Source organism: Pistacia vera, unplaced genomic scaffold, assembly GCF_008641045.1.
Source record: "Pistacia vera cultivar Batoury unplaced genomic scaffold, PisVer_v2 Contig370, whole genome shotgun sequence".
Classification (NCBI taxonomy): Eukaryota; Viridiplantae; Streptophyta; class Magnoliopsida; order Sapindales; family Anacardiaceae; genus Pistacia; species Pistacia vera.
The window spans coordinates 377501-398196 of NW_022196191.1; the positions used below are offsets into that span (position 1 = coordinate 377501).

Sequence of the window (20696 nt, forward strand, 5' to 3'; positions counted from 1 at the left end):
GACCTAAGCATTTTGAGCAACAGTCTTGCCTTGGTCTTGGTCCTATTACTGCACTGGCTCTGTAAAAGAAGCAACAATTGACTCAAAACCCCACCTCCAATGGCTTCTTCTCTAAACTCTACCGAATCACAACACAAAATCATCAATGAATTCAAAGCACTTTCACTTCCTTCATGATCCGACACTCTGAAAACCATCTTCACCAGAGCCTGAACACCATTGGGATGCTTCACAACTCCCTCTTTCGCATCCTCCAACACCAAAAGTTGTTCAACTCTTGAAATCGCCATCGCCACCAAGCTCTTTCGCCTTCTCTCCGCATTCAGAATGTACGTTATGAACCCGGTTATGCCTCCTGAATGAACCACGCTTTCGCGGTTCGATTCCAGGGAGCATAATCCTGATAATGCTTGGATTCCAGGGTCGGATAATTCAGAATCCTGGAGAATAATCATCACAATGACATCCAAAATCCTGTGGCTTTTTCCAAGCTGAGAACAAAGTTTTTTTGTTTCCGGAGAGGAGGAGATTACATCTATTAAATGACACAGAATTTTCTTGATCTTGCTATTGNAAAATCCTGATTAGCCTACAAATGCTTTCGCTCTTCAGCCCATTTGGACCTAAGCATTTTGAGCAACAGTCTTGCCTTGGTCTTGGTCCTATTACTGCACTGGCTCTGTAAAAGAAGCAACAATTGACTCAAAACCCCACCTCCAATGGCTTCTTCTCTAACCTCTTCCGAATCACAACACAAAATCATCAATGAATTCACAGCACTTTCACTTCCTTCATGATCCGACACTCTGAAAACCATCTTCACCAGAGCCTGAACACCATTGGGATGCTTCACAACTCCCTCTTTCGCACCCTCCAACACCAAAAGTTGTTCAACTCTTGACATTGCCATCGCCACCAAGCTCTTTCGCCTCCTCTCCGCATTCAGAATGTACGTTATGAACCCGTTTATGCCTCCTGAATGAACCATGCTTTCGCGGTTCGATTCCAGGGAGCATAATCCTGATAATGCTTGGATTCCAGGGTCGGATAATTCAGAATCCTGGAGAATAATCATCACAATGACATCCAAAATCCTGTGGCTTTTTCCAAGCTGAGAACAAAGTTTTTTTGTTTCCGGAGAGGAGGAGATTACATCTATTAAATGACACAGAATTTTCTTGATCTTGCTATTGCCTCTCTCAAACAAAGAGATAAAATTTTCCAAATTGGAGTCTTCAATCAGAATGTTTAAGCACTTGAACTGCCCTGGAAGCAGCAGCCTTGAAACACACAAAAGAGCTTCCTGGAGAAACTTTATGTAGTCCTGGGAGAGTTCAGATTCAGCTTTTCCAAAAAGCTGTTTGAGAAGTAAAGACAAGAAGCCAAGTTGGAGCAAAAAAGAGGGTTCTTTGGAGACAAGAAGATTGACATTTTCAAGAGTTTGAAGCTTGGTTTTCATGGTGGTTTCCTGAGATTCAAGATTGTGTTTTAGCACAGAGAAAATATCAGTTTTTGTCAAGTAACCAGGATCAAAATGGCGACCACCCATTTGAAGCCATTGATGGATGAAATGGCGGAGAGTGTGATTGGGAACAAAGGAAGGATCATGAAGCTTCTGCATTGTCACAGGACAAGTAAGATTACCGGCCGCCAGCCATTTTTCGATGCTGGATCGGTCGTAAGTTTGGCCTGTGCAGAGAGTGACTGGATCTGTGAACAAGTCTAGACTTATTGGACATCTAAACAAGTGGGGAATGGCCATTTGTTGAGCTTCCTCCATGGAAGAAAGGAGAAAAGGATTACTCAAAGTGAAGTGGAGTGTTGAAGAAAATTAATTACATGGGACTGAAATGGCAGAAATAAAGAGTGAAGGTGAAGGAGTTCAGAGTGACAGAGAAAAACACATGGGAAAGAGAGTGGGAGGAGAGAGGAATCAGAAGAGAACAACAATGTAGAAACAATAGACAGAGAAGGAAAATGGGGCCTTATCCATGAAAAAGAGTAAGAAATTACAAGTAATAATATAGAATAATTGTGTGAACGGTAACAATGGTCCCCTTCATCATCTTCCTAAATTTATCAATCTAGTCAAATTGACTCACCAGAATAGAGAAAAAGATCGATGAAAATCACACAATTTTTCCAATAAATTTTCTTATAAAGGATAAATGAAAATTGCATTCTCTTGTTACCTGTATAAAAGATAAAAAAAAAAAAAATCATATTGACTTTTTACCACGTGTATAAAAGATAAAAGAAATTTTATCAACTCTTGATATGTGTATGAAAGATAAGAAAATTGTAACGACTCTTGACACGTATGTAAAAGATAAATAAAATCTTATGTTAATATTGTGATAAAAATACTTAAATTTGATCTTTTACACATGCGCAAAGAGAAGAATAAAAAAGCATGTTATAAGCATTTCTCAAAAAAAAAAAAGAAAAAAAAAATTAAACTTTGAATAATTATTAAGAGTGTTATGATATTTTAATACTGTTTTTCACTCTCAATCACTCAACTTTTGTCATGTGTATAAAAAACAAAGAAAACCGTATACAAACTTAAAAATATTTAAGTTTTATCTTCTATCTACGTATGAAAAGATAGACAATAGAGTTAGAAAAAAAAAATGTTACTGACATTTGTTGAGAATTAAAAATTAAACAATTATTAATGGTGTTTTGAAGTTTGGATCACAATGCTCATGATGAGCTTAATAAATTTCTAACAGGAAGTATTATATTACTATAAAATGATAATTATTTTTAAATAATATATATCATTTCAACGATTGTTACTAGTTATTCTAAAATGATCAAATCATATATTCATATTCCTAAATTTGGTTGAACTTAAAAAGGGTTCTGAGTTACCAAAATATAAGTACCCGAAATTTCTAATAAAGTGGCTAGTTTGTGATATGTGTTGACCAACTCACTTATTTGTAAGGTGATTTATTTATTAGTTTTGAATTTTGGGTAAAATACAAAGAGAATTTTGTTAAATTGGATTTAGGTTGATGACCATGACCTACCACTTCTAAGAAAGGTTTGAACAAATTTTATGTTTACCTAAGAGAGGATTTCTGATGATTTTTTAGAAATATTTAAGTCATATTGGAATTTTATTCAAACACACCTCACCTATTTATCCAATTTCTTTTATATAACTTTGAATCCAAATTGATTTCCAGTTGTGATGCCACTTGAGTGTTGAATACATGCATTTAAAAAAAATAAAAAAAATAAAAAACTTTTGACAATTCAAAGCAAGTTAAAGGATTATTCGATTGGTTCTTTGCTATGACTTTTTGACGGCCCATATATTCAAATTCATACCACATTAATTAATCAATAGATATAAGCTTGGAAATAACATATATATATATATATATATAATTACTTGTATTGAGAATTTTTGATGTTATATTTATACATTTGATTATTTCTAGTGTAACTATGCATATGGATGATGTAGGATCCCTCCAAACCCAAAATGTGGGGGAAAAGACAACTTTAATTTCATTGGTTTCTCTCTATCAAATGAATAAGCAATAAAAGCAAACTTAAATGTTCCCCAAAAACAATTAAATAATTTTGGCATAAACAAATTGGGAGATCTATGAATCAAGTGAAAGAAGAGAAGAAGACAAAACAAAAGAAAGAATAATAATTAATATGAAGAAAATTTGGGCTTTGAACACTTTCTTGTCTGCCATGTGAACTATTCAATTCCCCACTTAATTACTATTATTATAATTAATGATGATTGCTAAATTAATTAAGATTTGCTGAAAAAAAAAAAAAAAAATTCACTAAAAGTTTGATGTTTGCACGTAACCTATGCAACTTTCAGATTATAGAATAATATTTCATAAAAATAAAAATAAAAATAAAAAAATTGTCTATTTGTTTTAAAAGGTTTTTATAAAGAGTAGGGGGTTAGAATGTCAAAGTTATGATGAAGATTCCTCAAACTTTTATTATTGTTTTCTGAAATACATTAAATTTTTTAACCTCATTTCAACACTTCATCATAACCTTGTTCCTGATTCTATGCACTTTGATCATTTTATAATATATCTTTTTGTCTTTCTCATCATCAAGCTATTATATTTATAAGATTAAATATATTTTAGATGAAAAATGGTAATTATATTCATAGCTGTTCGCTAAGCCTTCATTATTAACTAAGGTATTGTTGAGTTTCGAACTAAAATTATTAGAGTTTGTGTTAGCATAGGTTACTAATCACTTATTAATATCATGATCTATCTGCACGTTCTTATACTACTATACTCTGCGTTCATAATTAGTAATTGAAATTGCTTATATTAGAAGTTAAATCACTTGAAATTTAAGATATATAACGATATTCATACACATACAATTTCAATTATTTAAAAATATTAATTTGATAGTGCATAAACTTAGGTCAAGTACTCTTAACTACTTATATGTGTAATTTAAGTATACCATTTGAATTAGAGTTATTTGATTTAACTATCTCACATTTTTTTACATAAGTTTTGACACAAATTTAGAGCCCTTGAGTTGGTATATTTGATTGATTGAGACTATAACTATAATGCCTCATTTTCAAAGTGTTTTAATTATAAATGTTATATTGAAATTTGAATCTCAGCCATCCAAAATATCATAATTCAGTAACTCAAAACTTGTACTATAGTGGAACTTCTCCATGGTCATAATGATATGATCAAATTAATTTTATTAATATGAAGAGATTATAACCTAATAGATATATAATTACAAAAATTATTGTTTTGACTTAGTTTTCCTTTGTGCAAGTGATATAGACGTAAAGTATGATACTACATTAATAATTAATAAGCATGTCAAATCTAATGTATAGAGTCTATAGACATTGATAAAAGAGATAGATATAGTTTTCGTGCCAAGAAACTCTAAACATGTTTGAAAACCTAGAAATAGTTTGGCTTCAACAAGATAATATTCATGTTGACGAGTTATTATGTATTTATAAGATATAAATATCTTTTTTTATGACTACATAGAGATTATTCATATATATAAAGTATTACTATAAAGATGTTTTACTGTATAAATTTTTTAGAAAGACTCTAGCTATTAAACCTACCACTTCAAAAAAATGTTCTAAGTTTATTGTGAGGTGGGTCGTTTGATTTATTAACTAAAAGTGGCTTAGGCCTTCAATATAATATAACTAATAAACTATTTAAATAAAAATAAATGGGTAGATAGCAAATAAAAAAAATTAATGAAAAGTGAATTTAGGTGCTCCAAGTATTTCATTGGGAGTTAGGCCTTTGTCTCAATATCAAATTAGAAGAAAGATTAGTGTTAAACTAGAACTAATTAATCATTCTTTAATGTAAAAGCTCAATCAAAGAGGGATTATGGATAGTCAAATTTACATAAATCCATTAAGCAGATCTCACCAATTGATGAATTAATTAGTCATAATTGATTAATGAGTTATGGTAGGTTGAATTTGGACAAAGTTGGGACAAATAGGGTTAGATTTTAACCAAATATTAATGCATTAATACCAAATTACAAGAAAGAATAGTGCCATCTATGTATTTAACTTTTTAGCTCCTTTTTTGGGTAACAAAGTATTGTTTTTAAATTATTAGAAGTAGATAAAGAACATATTTGGTTTGTCATATAGGGTTATAAAATGATTAAATGATTTTTAAGTGGCTGATTCATGGTTGCATTAGGCCTAACAAATTAGTTCTTTTTATGTTATTTGTTATAATTCATTTTGTACATGACTTGTGCTTTGCTATATGGTAAGACAACGTCTCCTCTTATGTTCGGATAACAAACCATTTAGCTATTGAAATTAGTTATACACAGGGGCTAAGGCAATAGTTTGATATAAAATTTAATTATTATTAATATTATTTTTATGAAAATAAAAGAAACTTATGAAATTGTGTAGTCTTGTGGTTCAAGTCAAAAGAAATTATTCATGCTACCAATTATAGAGCCTACAAAAGTAAGCAGATTCAACCAAAAGAGTGTAAAAGGACACTAACCCAATGAAGAATTAAACCTGACTTAACCAACCTCATTGAATCAATTTTGACCTGATGAACCCATAACGTTAGAATCTGTATAAGTAATTATGCATTATGTTATTTTAGATAAGTTATTAGTTTGTACAAATTTAGCAAAGTTATTGAATGCCTATCACATTGTTTTTTTAATTTATTTACTATAAACATAAAACGTCAATACAACTATCATCTTCATACAACTTTTTGTATTACTATATCATCGATCTTTCTTGTAAACGTTTATATTTCTTAAAAAATTCAGAACTTACTAGATGGTACTGGTTAAAATTTTAGTGATACTATCTAACATTATAGATTAGTTTTAATAAAAAGAAATTGTATTGAAAATTGTAATTTTTTTAGTGTATTATGACACTATTTAACAAGAGTCTGGATTTAACTTGGATTAATTTGATTTTTTTTTTTTTTTGTTTAGATAAGTTTAATTTGTCATGTAGATGATAATCCACATAGTTGAAATTTTAAATGGGACAAATTTAAAAAAGGATTCAAAGGTTTGATTGCTTTTTACATAAAAAATTATCACTACTTACGTAACTTTTTATATCATCACTGCTCATTAATCCTATAATAAATTTGACATCTAGAATGCTTTTGACCTAAGCAAGTTAGAGGAAGTTTCCACTTGCTTTTCCAAAATAAAACCATACTTGATTTGTCTCATGGTTGTAATTTCAATGTGAAAGTTGATTCCAACTATACATCCTCTTTTGAAAATTACAATACTGATCCGATAATGTTACATATTCATTTTGTTTTGGATTAAGAAGAAATTCTTTTTCCATCATAAACATTGTATTATTAAATGCAAACAAATGTAATATAATAGTGTTATTAGACTAGTAAAGTCTTTAAATTATTCAATTAAGAGATAATCAACAGTTATTTAAGGTTAAATTTAACTTTATATAAGGGTAAAGACATAAATTAAACAAATTTAAATTATTACTTTATAGGTAAAATTAAAAAACTAACTAAAAGATTTAAATTATCCCTTTCTACAAAATAAATAATTTTTTTTTTATTTTATAAAATTTTATTTTAGTTTTATTTATTTTTTTGGTTTCCTTTAAAAAATAGGTTATGGTAGGTTTACAAAATTTTTAAAATTCAGATTTTAAGAACTAAATTCACTTCAAACAAAATAAAAATAAAATGAAGCTAGGGCATCTAAGTCATTTTATCATTTCCCATTTAAGTTAACGATAAATAACCGTTAAATGTCCTCTAATTGAACAAATTGTAACTTCTATCCTCTTGTTTATAAAGTCTAAAAGTTTATACCCTAATTGATAATATCTCTTCTCAAAAAAAAAAAAAAAAAAAAGTTGATGGGTCTCTTTAAATAGTAGTTGCAAGTAGCAATCTCCTCTTATAGATAATAAAAACCCCTAGGAGGATTTGAGAACACATTGTTTCATAAAAAATTACTGTAGGGAACACATTTTAGGCAGGCCTAACTAGCTGAAAGGAAAGTCTAAATGCCTTAAGAGAAAAGGAGACCCACAAAGTACAATCAACAATAAGAGAATATGAAGAACAAATGGTGGGTGGGTGTGTTTCCTTTTCCAATGAAAAAGTAAGTTGTCTACAAGAACTCAAAGTATGGACAATGGTCCATAATTTCTGCTAGGAAACAAGCCAAACATCAAGCATGCTATGATAGAGAGCACTTTTCTTTTTGCCCTATTCAAGATCAAGAAATTTGCACCTTCCTTGTCGACACCATCCACTTTCAATAGTTCTTAAAAGGTGAGAACTTTTTAAACTTAATAAATAGGAATATGAACTCCTGAATTTTTTTTCTTTTGATAATTCTTTTATGATTTTAGCTATATTACGGTCATGTAAAAGCGTTTACTACAAGTTTTACGTTTTTTATTTATAAGTTTCACGATAATGTATTGTTACTGCGTTGTATTATGGTAAACCCTTTTTTTTAGATATATAAATCATAGTGGGTTTGGATTTCAAGAAAAAGTGGACATTGTGTGAATGTTGGTAAAGAATAATAAAAAATTGTCTACAACTTTCCATAGCCAGTCCAGCAAAAAGATATGGATCATTGAAACCACAATCTATAATATATTATAAAGTCAGAAAGTTTGATCCAAATCTTATCTTTTAGTATTCCTTGAAGATCAACTAAAAAAGCCCAAACATCTACAGGGAGATCATATAATCCTTCTCTTTTATAAATGTCTCGAGTCTTTTAGAACCCAGACTTGAACGCCCGCAAACAAGAGTTAACTGTGTCTTTTGAAAATTTAATTGGAACTTATAAAATTTTGTCTTCAATGATTGAGAATAGCAAATTTGTGCAAATAAGAGTTAACTGAGCGCACGATAGAGTAAATTCTTGTTAGCGGAAGTTATTTAAGTGGGAGAACGACATTTTCCCACCCAAGGTTTGGCGAAACGACATTTATCCACCCGTTAAGTTTCAAAATGACATTTTCTCACCATTTGTCAGGTTCTGTTAATGTTTTCAGTTAATATTTGATTAAAAAGATAAAAATACCCTCAAATAGTTTACTTTTTAATTAGTTTATTATAAATTAAAATTTAATTAAGTTAAATTTTTTACTCTCGATTATTTATTAGTTCAACTATAAATATATCTTTTTTCCTATGTTTATTTAATTAATTAAGAATATTGATTTTCTATGTTAATTAATAAAAATGAAAAACATTATAAATTTAGTAGATTATTGAATAATAATGATGAGATATTGATGATATTATAAATAAATAAATATTAAGGTCTTTTAACTTTAAACAATCCTATAGCATTATTCCTAATTTTTTAGGTGGGATTAATTATTATTATTGACTTTTTAATATTTGAATTTTTGGCTAATTAAAAAAAAAAAAATTATGAAGTCAAATATTTAAGGGTATTTTCATCATTTCAGTAAAATATTAACAGAACCTAACGAAAGGTGAAAAAGTGTCATTTTGAAACTTGAAGGGTGGGAAAGTGTCGTTTCGCCATACCTTGGGTGGGAAAATGTCGAACTCCCTATTTAAGTAGAAATCTAAGTTTGAATTAAGATCTATACTTGATATACAACTCTATGATTCAATATTATATATCCATTATTGTTTCTTATCCATATGCTAAAATAAATTATCCTACTATAAAATCTACAGTACCAAACAGCAGTTCATAATTTTGAACAAACGTCAAAATGTAGGGCTAATAAATATCAGCAACAGCAGTAGTAGTTATCATGCAGACAAGAACCGATAAAGCAGGAGTAATGGTAAAGCATTAAGAAACAGTTTTTATTTTATTTTATTTTGTATTTGTCAGAATTTTTTGAAAAAATTCAGCTTAACAGGTTGGATTGTCAGCATTTGCAGAGAGGCCTGATGATAGATGCAATGAAGAAGAATCCTAAGTCTTGACCATAAAGAGTTTGTTTATTTTATTTAAAAATAATTCCACAAACCACCTATGAAATAATTTTATAAATTTAAATCAAACCAGTAAACATCTATGAATTTTCTTTTTTGTAAAGGATGCTTTGTGAAATTAACCCTTTTATTTGGTTATTTTTCATTATATTTGAAATGATTTTCATAAGTCTGTAGGGCAAATTTGATTCATTTGGAATGTATTTTTCCTTCAAGATTAAATTGTTAAATAATTACTAACAAATGTGATTAATCTCAAGGTTTTGAGCTTTTATTTGGTTATTTTTCTTATACAAGAAGACAATTTGGAGAATATTCTAAACTATAATGGATTCAAAAGCCCTAACCAATCTCTCATTTGATTCTTAAACTTCTTTACATTTGAATCCTTCTCTTTCAAAATACTTGAATTAGTAGTAAGTGCCCAAGATTACTTTGCCTTGTGCCACTCTTCTTATAAATTGTAAATTATGCACATAAGAATTTAAAAAAAAAAAAAAAAAATTATTTAATCTAAAACTACTAACAACAATTATTTTGATCATATTCAAGTATTCATCATAGCCAAAATGACAAAGAGAATGAACTCCTGTGAATCAATGGGAACGAACAGAATCATACATACAAAAATACTCTCGTGATTTGAGTATTTACCTTAGTAATAGTAGGTACATATCAAACGTAATCTCTAATTAACAAAAAATACTAAGAATATAGAATAAATCTTAACCACACATTATATATTCTTTCAGACTCGATGGGCTCAATTCAGGAGAAGATACAAATTCATAGATAAATGTAAAAAGTTCATTCATGCACCAAAAAGGCAGCATAAAAAATCAGTAAATTGCAAGTACTCTCCCATGTAACATTTTCACTGTAAATAATGTATTGGAATATACAACATACAATAATTTACTGTTGTGTTGGATTTCTAATCTTGCTTTAATTTAAAAAAAAAAAAAAATTCATAGCCAGCTGTAAAATATTATACACTTATATATGTGAAATATTCCTAAGAAAGTGTGATGAAGTGTTGCAGAGAACTAACCAAACTTGGAGGCCAATGCTTTGTATCTTTGACATATGAGAGGTCTGTGTAGTGGGGATCAAGTAGAGTTGCAATTGTGAATTGGTTCTCTGCAAGCAATGGGGCATGCTTGTCCACATACAGGGCTGCGGCTAGAGCTGCATGCACCTCTGTAAAACCCCAACAAAATGTTAAATAGAAAAATTATAAAATAATCAAACCAAAAGTAACAGTTTTATTCATGTTGCAAGATACCCCTTTTGTTAATCGTGTCAAAAATCATTTATAACAACCCAGGGTCTCACATGTCAGATATTGTCCGGTTTGGACACAGCCCTCACGGTTTCGCCTTCAACTTTTCAACTCAGAACGCATCTAACAAATTAAGAAACACCCTAAGTTATATACATTTACACATGCTCTCCCCTTAGCAATCCCTATAACTCTCCCACCCTGAGCGATTGAAAATATTACCACCAGACCAAATGCCCTCAAATACAACCCACTTAGTAAATGAGTAATTAAACATTATTTTGGTTTAATTTATCATTGTATAAAATTAAACAGGTTCATATAACACGTTACTATATGTCAATAAATTGAAACTCTTTCTCAGGTTAAAAATCTTCAACCCAAATATGATCCATTTATTTTTCGAGTTGAACAAGTTCTCGCATGAATATGATATATTAACATTAGAAGTCAATTTTAACTTGCTAACTTTCGATTTGTTTGTGGTGTTTGGAAGTGTCAAAAATTGTCATCCTAAGGTTCAAAAATCTACAATTTCTTCTCTAACATTGCATAAAATTGGGGAAAATCTAATTTGGATATACCTGGATATCCCTTCAAAGAAATGGAAACATCCTCCATTTCTGCAATAGCTTCTTCTCTGTCACCAACTTCATACAAGGCCAGTGCTCTTCCCACTCTTGCATACTCAGAGAATGCAAAGTCTTTGTAATTCTTAACCACCTGAAATTCAACAACACAAACCCTAACGTCAAGGGAGATACTTATGTGTATCCAATTTTAAGATTTAATAATCGAAATCACTCTGATATCATGTTACATAATCACTCAACGAAACTTTTATTACCAGACCTTTTTCTCTAATACCATATTAAATAATCATTTATCAAAGCTTTTAATATGAGACTTTTTACTCTAATACCATATTAAACAATCATGTATGGAAGCTTTTAACATAAAAAGTTTAGCTCTGATACTAAGTTAAATAATCATTTAACTAATATAAAATGTACAAGAAAATTTTAATAAAACATATAATAATATCCACACAATCAAGCTAACACAAGAGGCAAGAAGAAAACCTCTTGTCACATTGTTTTATTCTCAAATATAAACTAACAAATACACTACTTCGGGTAAGAGTCAAATCCTAATTCTACTTGAAAATCATAATATTAACGCCTTTGAGAAAAATAATAAAGAAGAAAAGTGAAGAGTTGTTAGTTGTTACAAGAGTAAAGTAGTGAAGGGCTTGATTAAAGTCACCAAGAGCCTGCAATTCTCTGCCTTTCTCCAATAAGTCTAAAGCCTCTGACAGTCTGAGGGAGACAGCGCCACTGGCGTCTTTCTCAGACTGAGAAAGTGGGTCAAAAGTGGCAGCAAGAGAAGTGGGTTGATTTGGAGGGAGAAGAAGAGTGGAAGAAAGAGGGAGAGATAAGAGAAGCAAGCGCCTTGTGGTTGTGGTGGTGAGAAGTGAGGGGATTTTTGGGTTGTTTTTGAGGATTTTGTGAGGGTTTGAGAGAAGAAGATGAAGATGGGAAATGGGTGCCTGAAATGCACCCATTTTTTTGTGTTTGTAATTTTGGTTTTTTTATTTTTTGTTTTGATTATATATCTTTTCTTTTGTGTGAAATTTGGAGGCTTCTCTTACTTATTTAAGTGATGTGATATATATTATAATTATTTATGAAATCTAAATTCTTAAAGTGAATCTATATATAAGATCAACGCAAGAATCGGTCACAAAAGCTTTTAAAATAATAATAATTTTATATATGATTAAGTAAGGTTATAATATAACCATACATTAATAATAATTTACATAACATATCACTGTTAGCAATGGATCTGGGTACTTCAAATCATAAATCCGGAACAAGGCCCATCATGGGTCCATTTCTTTTGTGCCAAATCCATCTTTACCCATTTATTTCAAATTAGATACAAAGAAACCTTAAGTTTGCTTCAAAGAAACTATCATATATTTTTATAGAGAAGTGATTTTTAGACTCCCATATATTTTTTTCTTTTTAACTCTCATCTTCTACCTTAGATGGGGGTATAATAGTACTCTTATCTTCTACTTTAGATGGGAGTACAATACTATTTAGAAATAATAATAAAAATGGTTCTTATAAATATTAAAAAATTTAAGAAATAATTTATAAATATGTTTATAATTTTTGTTTTACATCTGAAGTGTTTTAATGGATTTTGTTTCATTCAATTACAGTGATTTTAAGTCTTTGGGTTGTAAGGTACTTTGTCAAATTTGTTTACCCTTCCTCGAAATTTTTAATCCAAAACAAGGTGAAATCGGTGTTCAATGGGAAAAGCAAAGGCTTTGGACCTCATTGTTTCTATAAAAAATTAATATTTTGCATAAAAAAATATATAACTTCTTTCTTTCTTTTTTATTTTCTTTTCTTGTTTCTTTTAAAATAAAATTTTTCATTCAAATGAAGATTTTCAATACAAAACGACAAACGGAATTCAATTACTGTCATATTTGAGATAAACTCTTCGAGATGAACAAAATAAATATAAGAATAAATTTTACCGATTGTGAAAATGATTAATTTCGTATTTTTCATTTTTTTTTTTATTTGTTGCTTTCATGTATTTTCAATATTTAAAAAAAAAAAAAAACACATATATAAAATCAAAATCAAATTATTTTAATATATGCATGTTGATACGTGATTTTGATACTAACGATTCGCACGTGCAAAGCACTAAGATATTCTTAGAAATTATATGTGATCTGATTATAAAGGTTGATTATGGAGTTGTGATGATATATGTTTGTAAAAACATAAATAAAAGACTGACTATTTTTCTGATATTACCTGTAAGACATAAAAAAATGGAGAAATGTTTTGTTTACAAAGAAAAAATAATAAAGCTCAAATGCTTGCCTAGCTCTCATATGCCTAATCAACCTCTTTTTCATAAAGAGTGGTGCTCATTTATACACTTTTGAGCTCACGTAATGAATACTTTTACAAATTACCTTGACATATGAAAAACTCTTATTCATCTTGATCCTTTATTTTGATAAATGTGAGATATGAATTATATAATATCTCTTTGAGACAGTTTGAGTTTTGACAGCTAATACTCTTTGCCTTTTAAGTGCTGACATCCATACGTATTTTTTAGGCATAACAATGGAGAAGAACAATGGTCTTCAATCATTTATCTTTTTTACAAATTATATTACAAGCGTTAATAAAAAGCTTAATCCCTGGTTTTAATAGTATAAAATTTGAATGTGATATTAACTGCAGGACTCTGTATCAGTAATTCTTTCTTAACCAACAAGTGATTAACAACTATAATTGACATTGAGTTTTCGCAAACAAGTTTTGAAAGGCAGCAAGAATCACAAACGTTACTATATTACATGCAAATTTGCAGTTTAATTCAAACAGGATTGAAATAAATGATTTCTGTGGGATCAGAGGAGGAATGATCAAACATGAGTTAGAGATTTGGCAATGGATGAGAAATGCAACAAATGATCAGCAACAACCGCTTGCGGCGGCTGCATCGGCTTGTGGCGGCTTCTGTTTAAAAATGTTCTTTTTCAATCCTTTTGATCCCTCCGCTAAGAGGCTAGGTGTATCTAAAATCTGCATAGGATCAAACATTGTTGGTCCCGTTATTCCCCAGACAAACAATCAGAAGAACAAGAGAGAAAAGAAAATATGAACCGTGTTTGACTACCACAAAATATGAGTTCCAACTACAGGGCTTTACTCATACACCAACACGGGTATTAGACTGTTTGAGCAGATAACAGAAAATTAGAAATGGTAACGTTATTATCTATCAATCTTCCATACCTTTAAAACAAGCTCTTCAAAGCACTGCTGTACATTAACACGAGTTTTAGCACTGCATTCGATAAAAAGGCATCCATATTCCCTGGCAAAGTTTATTCCCTCTTTTTTTGTCACAACCCTTTCACCTTCCTGGAAATAAAAATGGTTTAACTTCAAATGACACATAATAATTCATTTATAACAGAAGAAGTTGGTATCCAGCACAAACTCGAAGAAGAATACAAAAGAAGATTAACGGGCCAACAAAAAGACCTGGAGCATATTTTAACATCCCAACCAGACACAAATTTTCCATTTTCTCCCAAGGTAACAATAAAAAAAATAAAAAAAATAAAAAAAATAAAAAAAATAAAAACATTTAAATCATAAACAATTTGAGAATCCAGTCCACAAAATCTTTTATAGGGAAAGAAAGAACTGTAGTTAAAGCACCATAGCAATACCTTGTCAACTTTGTTTCCAACAAGCATCTTGATGCATTCTTGATTTGTTGAGTATAAGTCAATTTCCTTTGCCCATATATCAGAAAGGTTTGTAAATGTTTCTCGCCGTGTAACATCATAAACTGTCACAATTGAGAAAATCAGACCAAACACCAGATAAATTTATACTTGGGTTTCCTAAAAACCGACAACAGAACGAGAAACAAATAAAGATGAAAGGCACAGTGATGACAGTGTACCAAACACCAGATAAATTTATACTTGGGTATTCAATCTCTAAATTAAGTAGCCACTTCAACAAAGAGGCAGGACATTTTGTGTATCACAAGGTTTGCATAAAAGAAGAGAGAAAGAGAATGAATAAAAAAAAAAAAAACCTCAAAATCCGCAGTTGGCCGGCAACACAATTTCAACCAAAATTCAGGTTGAAAATTACTTTCACATAACTTGGTGAACAAATACACAGATTAAATAGGGCTATCTACCATCAGACTATTTCTTTATATATATATACACCTACTAATGAGCTTACTGATTTAACCTAAAAACTGCTACCTACATCCTGTATCATGTGTTAAAAATTCTGAACTGGCCTCTTTTCAGGATATTGGATTCTTCAATTGAACAAAACTTCTTGAGGGTTGGATTCTTCAACTTAAGAAACTTCTTATGTTTAACAGTTGTCACTCTTTTGTACTCTTTTAATGAGGTTACCACACTCTACTTGTCTAATATCTTCTTGGCACATTCCAGTACAAGGTTGTAGAATGGCTTAATTAAACATGACTTTTCTTGTCATCACCATATCACTTAAAGTCATCTGCCTGCTTGTAGCCCACACAATTTAAAATCTAAAAGATATCGAAGTTATGGCAACAATCCTCTTCAGAAAGCCACAAGATTAACAGGAGAACAAATGTTGAAAGGCATCCTAATAAGATATCAGTATTTCAAGATGTAGACAATGCAAAAATTATTATGGCACAGGCACCCAAGTGCCTAACTTCAAATTTTTCAGAACACACCATGGTTACTTATTTATTTATTTATTTTTTTAGGAGAGAAAACATAAAGTATTCTATGCTTGCTGAAGTTAATGAATCTCATAAATTTTGGAATTATGAAAGAGAATTGACAATCAGCCTGTCCCAAATTCTTACAAAATGGAGTTGAGCTTGTTTATGTACAATGCAAATAACAAAAATAGACTGGTGATGTTACACTCATTTTTCATGCCTCCACACTGCTATAATATGACACAGGATGAATATTTATAATCAAATACACCTTTTTGACTTCGCTCTGATAAGCAATATAACAAAATACCTTCAATGGAATGAACTAGAAAAAAATGAAGCAATGTTTCTTTAGCATAAGCAAACACCATAGAATTCAATTTATTAAAACAGAACTTACAACTGTATAATATCAAACAGGGCAAAAAAAAAAAAAAAAATATATAGGTGGCGATAAAAAATTCACTCACTAGGGGATCAGTTCCAGTCATCCATGACACCCAGACAAACAGGCTACATCATACTTTATCAGGATTGCAGTTTTATAGCCCAATGTTATTAATAAATGTATAACCCCATCTCAACTTCTACATCCGGCACTGACCAAAAATTTGTGTAATTTATTTTACGTAAATCAAGGAATATTCAGCTTACAACTTCTTTAATGCAGGATTGACCAGGAAATTTCCTTCAACAATTAATAAATTAATTATAAAAAGAAAAAGGTGAAAGTCATTACCCATAATTATCCCTTGTGCACCTCTGTAGTATGAACTTGTTAATGTTCGGAATCTCTCCTGACCAGCTAAATAATCACACACACATGCAGAAAAGTAAATGTTATCTTTTGAAACTTCACAGAGTTACATATAATAAAATTATGAAGAAATAAAACCAGAAGATGTGCTCTGATGATAACTATGTCCTGATACAAATTCAACTTTTGTATTACAAAAGGTCGCAAACAACCAACAATTGTGGCTTTCCATGGTGTTATGAACTACCTACCCACAAATTTAATGTTCCTTTGAATATGGTTCCCTTTCCACAGAATGCGGAACAAACCTAGAGCTTCAGAGCATGTGGTTAATGCTCCTATTGTAAGTGAATAAAGCATACCTAAGTAGAACCAGCCTTAAATTAACAGTTAATTGCACTCAAGTCTAGTAGCCAATGGTTCCTCATTCCAACTATTATAACTGTCTTTTCCATTTTCAAAACGTAGAGCAGGCCTTTGTATCGCAGCATCTACGGTTGAAGTTAAAACCACAAATGTTTATCAGAACAGAGTTCTAGCACTAGCATGAGTAGCCTCTGCATCCAAGTGGTATCTCTCCTTGCTCAGAAAGGAGAGATCCCAGATATAGAATTAAACAATCTGTTAAATCAAGTTTATTGTGGTTTAAACCACCATTCTGGCAATCCAAAGTATATTTTATTCAACCACGTCACATTGCTGCTTACATTTATGTATTTATCAAAATATTTAATCAGGTCTATAACCACATAATAGGCAGCACTTCTATCAAACTTTAAACAGATGATTAGACACAGTTCCAACAACAGAACAGATTAACATAGGCAATAACATCAAGCTTGAGTACATGCATATGTCATTACCTGTATCCCAAATTGCAAGTTTCAGCTTCTTTCCTCCAACGTTAACATATTTCACCTTGAAATCAACACCTACACGATATCATGATATGAAGTAATATAACCATCAAAATAATAGTTCTATTAACAATAATAAGTTGACGAACATAACACTAAATGTGTTATAATTCCCACACTCTCACCTAGCTATTGAGCGATAAAACTTACCAATTGTGGGCGAGAGATCTTCAAATGTATCAGAAGTGAAGCTCAACAGGAGGCTACTTTTTCCAACACCAGAATCTCCAATCATTAACAACTTGAACAAATAATCAAAGTCGGGGGTCTGATTCGATGATGATTCCATTTCGAATCACTTCGAAAAAAATCCCCAAAACCAAACACCACAACCACAACCACAACCTCTATTGTACTTAATCAATCAAACCCTGATCAAACACAATAAAACCAAAATGAATCAAATCATCCTCCAAAAAATAACAACAAAAAAGAGAAAAAAAAACCCAATTCACCGAGCATTTAAATTCATCATTTCTCTAACCGAAACTCAAAACAACACAACAATATCACTATCAAGAGCTACTACTTACAAAACCAAATTCTGGGTCAGTTTCGAAATCCTTTAAACATTCAAATTCTACAAAAAAAAACAACGAATCTGAAGACCGAAACTTGCATCAAAGATTCAAAACATNAAAAAAAAAGCCAATTCACCGAGCATTTAAATTCATCATTTCTCTAACCGAAACTCAAAACAACACAACAATATCACTATCAAGAGCTACTACTTACAAAACCAAATTCTGGGTCAGTTTCGAAATCCTTTAAACGTTCAAATTCTACAAAAAAAAACAACGAATCTGAAGACCGAAACTTGCATCAAAGATTCAAAACATGCGAAAAAAATATATAGAATTTAAGCCATAATTCGAAGATCCCAGTTCCACTTTTTTGTTACAATTCAGTGTGCTTAAGCCATAATTGAGATAAAAACTCGTGCAAAAAGATCATAATATTTGCATATAAAAATAAAAAGAGAAGGGAGAGAGATCAGACGTACCTGAAATTTGATAAACGAGTGTTCAAAGTAGCACGAACGATCTTACGATTCACAGACTGCGATTAGATTAACAATTAAATGATACGAAAGTAAATACGCGTGTCTGAAGGGTAAAATGGGGATAAAATTTGAAATATCGGTTACCTTCCCCTTTACTTTTTTGAAAAATTCCGATATTTTCAAATATAATTATTAAGCCGTTAGATTTAACCCAACAAAGCTGTGCCATACGATTATGAAGTGAGTGGCACTTCTTTTGCGAGAAATATGTACACGGAAAATCTCACTATCTCAGTCTAGAAATGTGATAATTGTTCAATAAAACAATAGTTTGTATGATTAATTTTCAAAATTATATATCATAATGATATTTATTAATTAATGCAATAGAGTAGTAAATCATTGGTATTTCAATAGGCTTACTACTCGATGAATGAGTTTAACAGCCTTAGAAGGTTGTAAGGTCCAAGGTGGGGACTTTGTTACGTCCTACATTGCTCGTAAATAAGTTTTAGATTAAATTGCTTGGATCCATTTAACTAAATAAACAAGTTTTTCATAAATGACAGTGCGTGAAGTTTAAAAGTAAAACTGCTCAAGTTTGAGCTCAAAGCAAATTATCTTGTTGTGTCCAATGCTCTGAAAATCGGACTGGGCCTTAACTTGGTCAAGGGCCCAGTTCCCTGGCTAAGTGGTCCGATCGGTCGAACAGATCAATTGGACCGTGTCTTGTAAAATCATACTTTAATCCTTAAATGTTTGAAATTCATTAAAAACATCCCTAAATAATTACATGGATCCCTGAAGGTTTGAAATCTATCCAAAACACCCTTGCGACCTAGGCAGTTGCGCGAAGAGACTGGTGGCGACAACGATGATCTATATCCAATCGAAGTTTGGAATGCTAGGGCTTTTGGTGTAGAGATGTCGTCGACTCTTATGGTGGTGTTAGGGAGTTCGAACGGCACCAGAATATATCGAAATTAGGAAAGACAGATGTTGATCATGCGAACAATAGGTGGACAACGAGCTACAAATGGTAGGATGACGACCACTGAAAATGGAAGAGTTTTGTCATGGAGATGCCAACGAGTCTTATGGTAGTGTTATCTCCCTCGAACGGTGCCAGAATTCGACGGAATTGACTTGTGATTAGACCGTGATTCGGCACTATTCCAACGGTCCAATCGCAGGTCAATTCGGTTTGACTGCCTTTTCAGATTTTAGAGAAAACCGAACCAGAGAGGGCGCCAGTTCCAAGTCGAACCGGTCTGATCAGCCAATCCGGTCCGATTTTCAGAATATTGGTTGTGTCATTAGACATATGACATATTATTTGCTATATGTGTAATAACATAAACTTAGGTAAGATATCATGTAGCATATTTTTTTATATTAATTTGGGTGGTAACACATGCCAATATCAATGGACGATATAAACCCTCGTTAAAATTTAAATGAGGTGGTGAGACATAGGTACTTTTGCTTTACCTTCAAATATATATATATTTTCCCTTGTGATCGCTATAGAGAAAAAAAAAAAATCAAAATGCACCCTATAGTTTCAAAAAGTCATGTTTCCACGTAACTTTGATGATTTTAATCAAATCACCTTAGAATTTTCAAAAAACAATTAATTAGCCCCTAAAACCCTAATGTCGTCCAAGCTTTGTTAAAATACTGAAGGTAAAATGGTCTTTTCATTTCATCATTCTTTAGTAGTGTAGTAGTGGGTTTCGCTATGATTTTTGGTTTTGGATAGTTTTATTCCTGTATATGTTTTCTAGGTTTAGGTCTTGTTAGAAAAAGATAGATTTTTGTTAAGATGTGCAATTGATTTGGGTCATTGGGTGGATATATGTTGCTGAGTTTATATGAAGAATTATAGTAAAAAAATTTGTTGGGCAATGGTTAT

At 31.0% G+C, this 20696-nt stretch overlaps 4 protein-coding genes across 5 annotated transcripts in view; all 4 read right to left on the reverse strand.

Annotated features, from left to right (window-relative positions):
- Positions 1-455, reverse strand: part of LOC116140352 (U-box domain-containing protein 25-like) — a 486-nt gene extending 31 nt beyond the window's left edge. The window contains exon 1 of the mRNA XM_031425990.1: positions 1-455. This exon is cut by the window's left edge and continues 31 nt beyond it. Coding sequence (XP_031281850.1) covers positions 1-455 — 455 coding nt within the window.
- Positions 456-583: 128 nt separating this feature from the next.
- On the reverse strand, positions 584-1996 carry LOC116140361 (U-box domain-containing protein 25-like). The gene has a single exon (XM_031426004.1). It carries the CDS (start codon positions 1778-1780, stop codon positions 590-592), a length of 1191 nt encoding a protein of 396 aa, XP_031281864.1. The 5' UTR covers positions 1781-1996; the 3' UTR covers positions 584-589.
- Positions 1997-10358: 8362 nt separating this feature from the next.
- On the reverse strand, positions 10359-12398 carry LOC116140360. The gene is made up of 3 exons (XM_031426002.1): positions 12029-12398; positions 11382-11520; positions 10359-10715 (listed from the first exon to the last, which is right to left on the reverse strand). The coding sequence occupies exons 1-3, from the start codon at positions 12359-12361 to the stop codon at positions 10531-10533; spliced, it is 657 nt and encodes a 218-aa protein (XP_031281862.1). The 5' UTR covers positions 12362-12398; the 3' UTR covers positions 10359-10530.
- Positions 12399-14180: 1782 nt separating this feature from the next.
- On the reverse strand, positions 14181-18900 carry LOC116140355 (ras-related protein RABC1-like). 2 transcript variants are annotated; one of them, XM_031425997.1, is made up of 8 exons: positions 18782-18883; positions 18514-18560; positions 17929-18149; positions 17725-17793; positions 16844-16909; positions 15089-15210; positions 14646-14774; positions 14181-14432 (listed from the first exon to the last, which is right to left on the reverse strand). In XM_031425997.1, the coding sequence occupies exons 3-8, from the start codon at positions 18065-18067 to the stop codon at positions 14322-14324; spliced, it is 636 nt and encodes a 211-aa protein (XP_031281857.1). In that variant the 5' UTR covers positions 18068-18149; positions 18514-18560; positions 18782-18883; the 3' UTR covers positions 14181-14321. The 2 variants fall into 2 exon arrangements, with proteins under 2 accessions (XP_031281857.1, XP_031281858.1); XM_031425998.1 differs by lacking the exon at positions 18514-18560 and having other exon boundaries at positions 18782-18900.
- Positions 18901-20696: the final 1796 nt, after the last annotated feature.

Bases quoted from the DNA above. Each gene is read 5' to 3' on its own strand.
- LOC116140355 (XM_031425998.1), bottom strand. From the start codon at position 18,067: ATGGAATCATCATCGAATCAGACCCCCGACTTTGATTATTTGTTCAAG. The intron at 16,910-17,724 runs GTAATGACATAT...GTGATTATTTAG, and splicing joins ACTTGCAATTTGGGATACAG to CTGGTCAGGAGAGATTCCGA. The intron at 14,433-14,645 runs GTATGGAAGATT...GATCCTATGCAG, and splicing joins TTGAAGAGCTTGTTTTAAAG to ATTTTAGATACACCTAGCCT.
- LOC116140360 (XM_031426002.1), bottom strand. From the start codon at position 12,361: ATGGGTGCATTTCAGGCACCCATTTCCCATCTTCATCTTCTTCTCTCA. The intron at 11,521-12,028 runs GTAACAACTAAC...GTTGAATTTCAG, and splicing joins CCCTTCACTACTTTACTCTT to GTGGTTAAGAATTACAAAGA. The intron at 10,716-11,381 runs GTATATCCAAAT...GGGGTTTTACAG, and splicing joins TTCTTTGAAGGGATATCCAG to AGGTGCATGCAGCTCTAGCC.
- LOC116140361 (XM_031426004.1), bottom strand. From the start codon at position 1,780: ATGGAGGAAGCTCAACAAATGGCCATTCCCCACTTGTTTAGATGTCCA.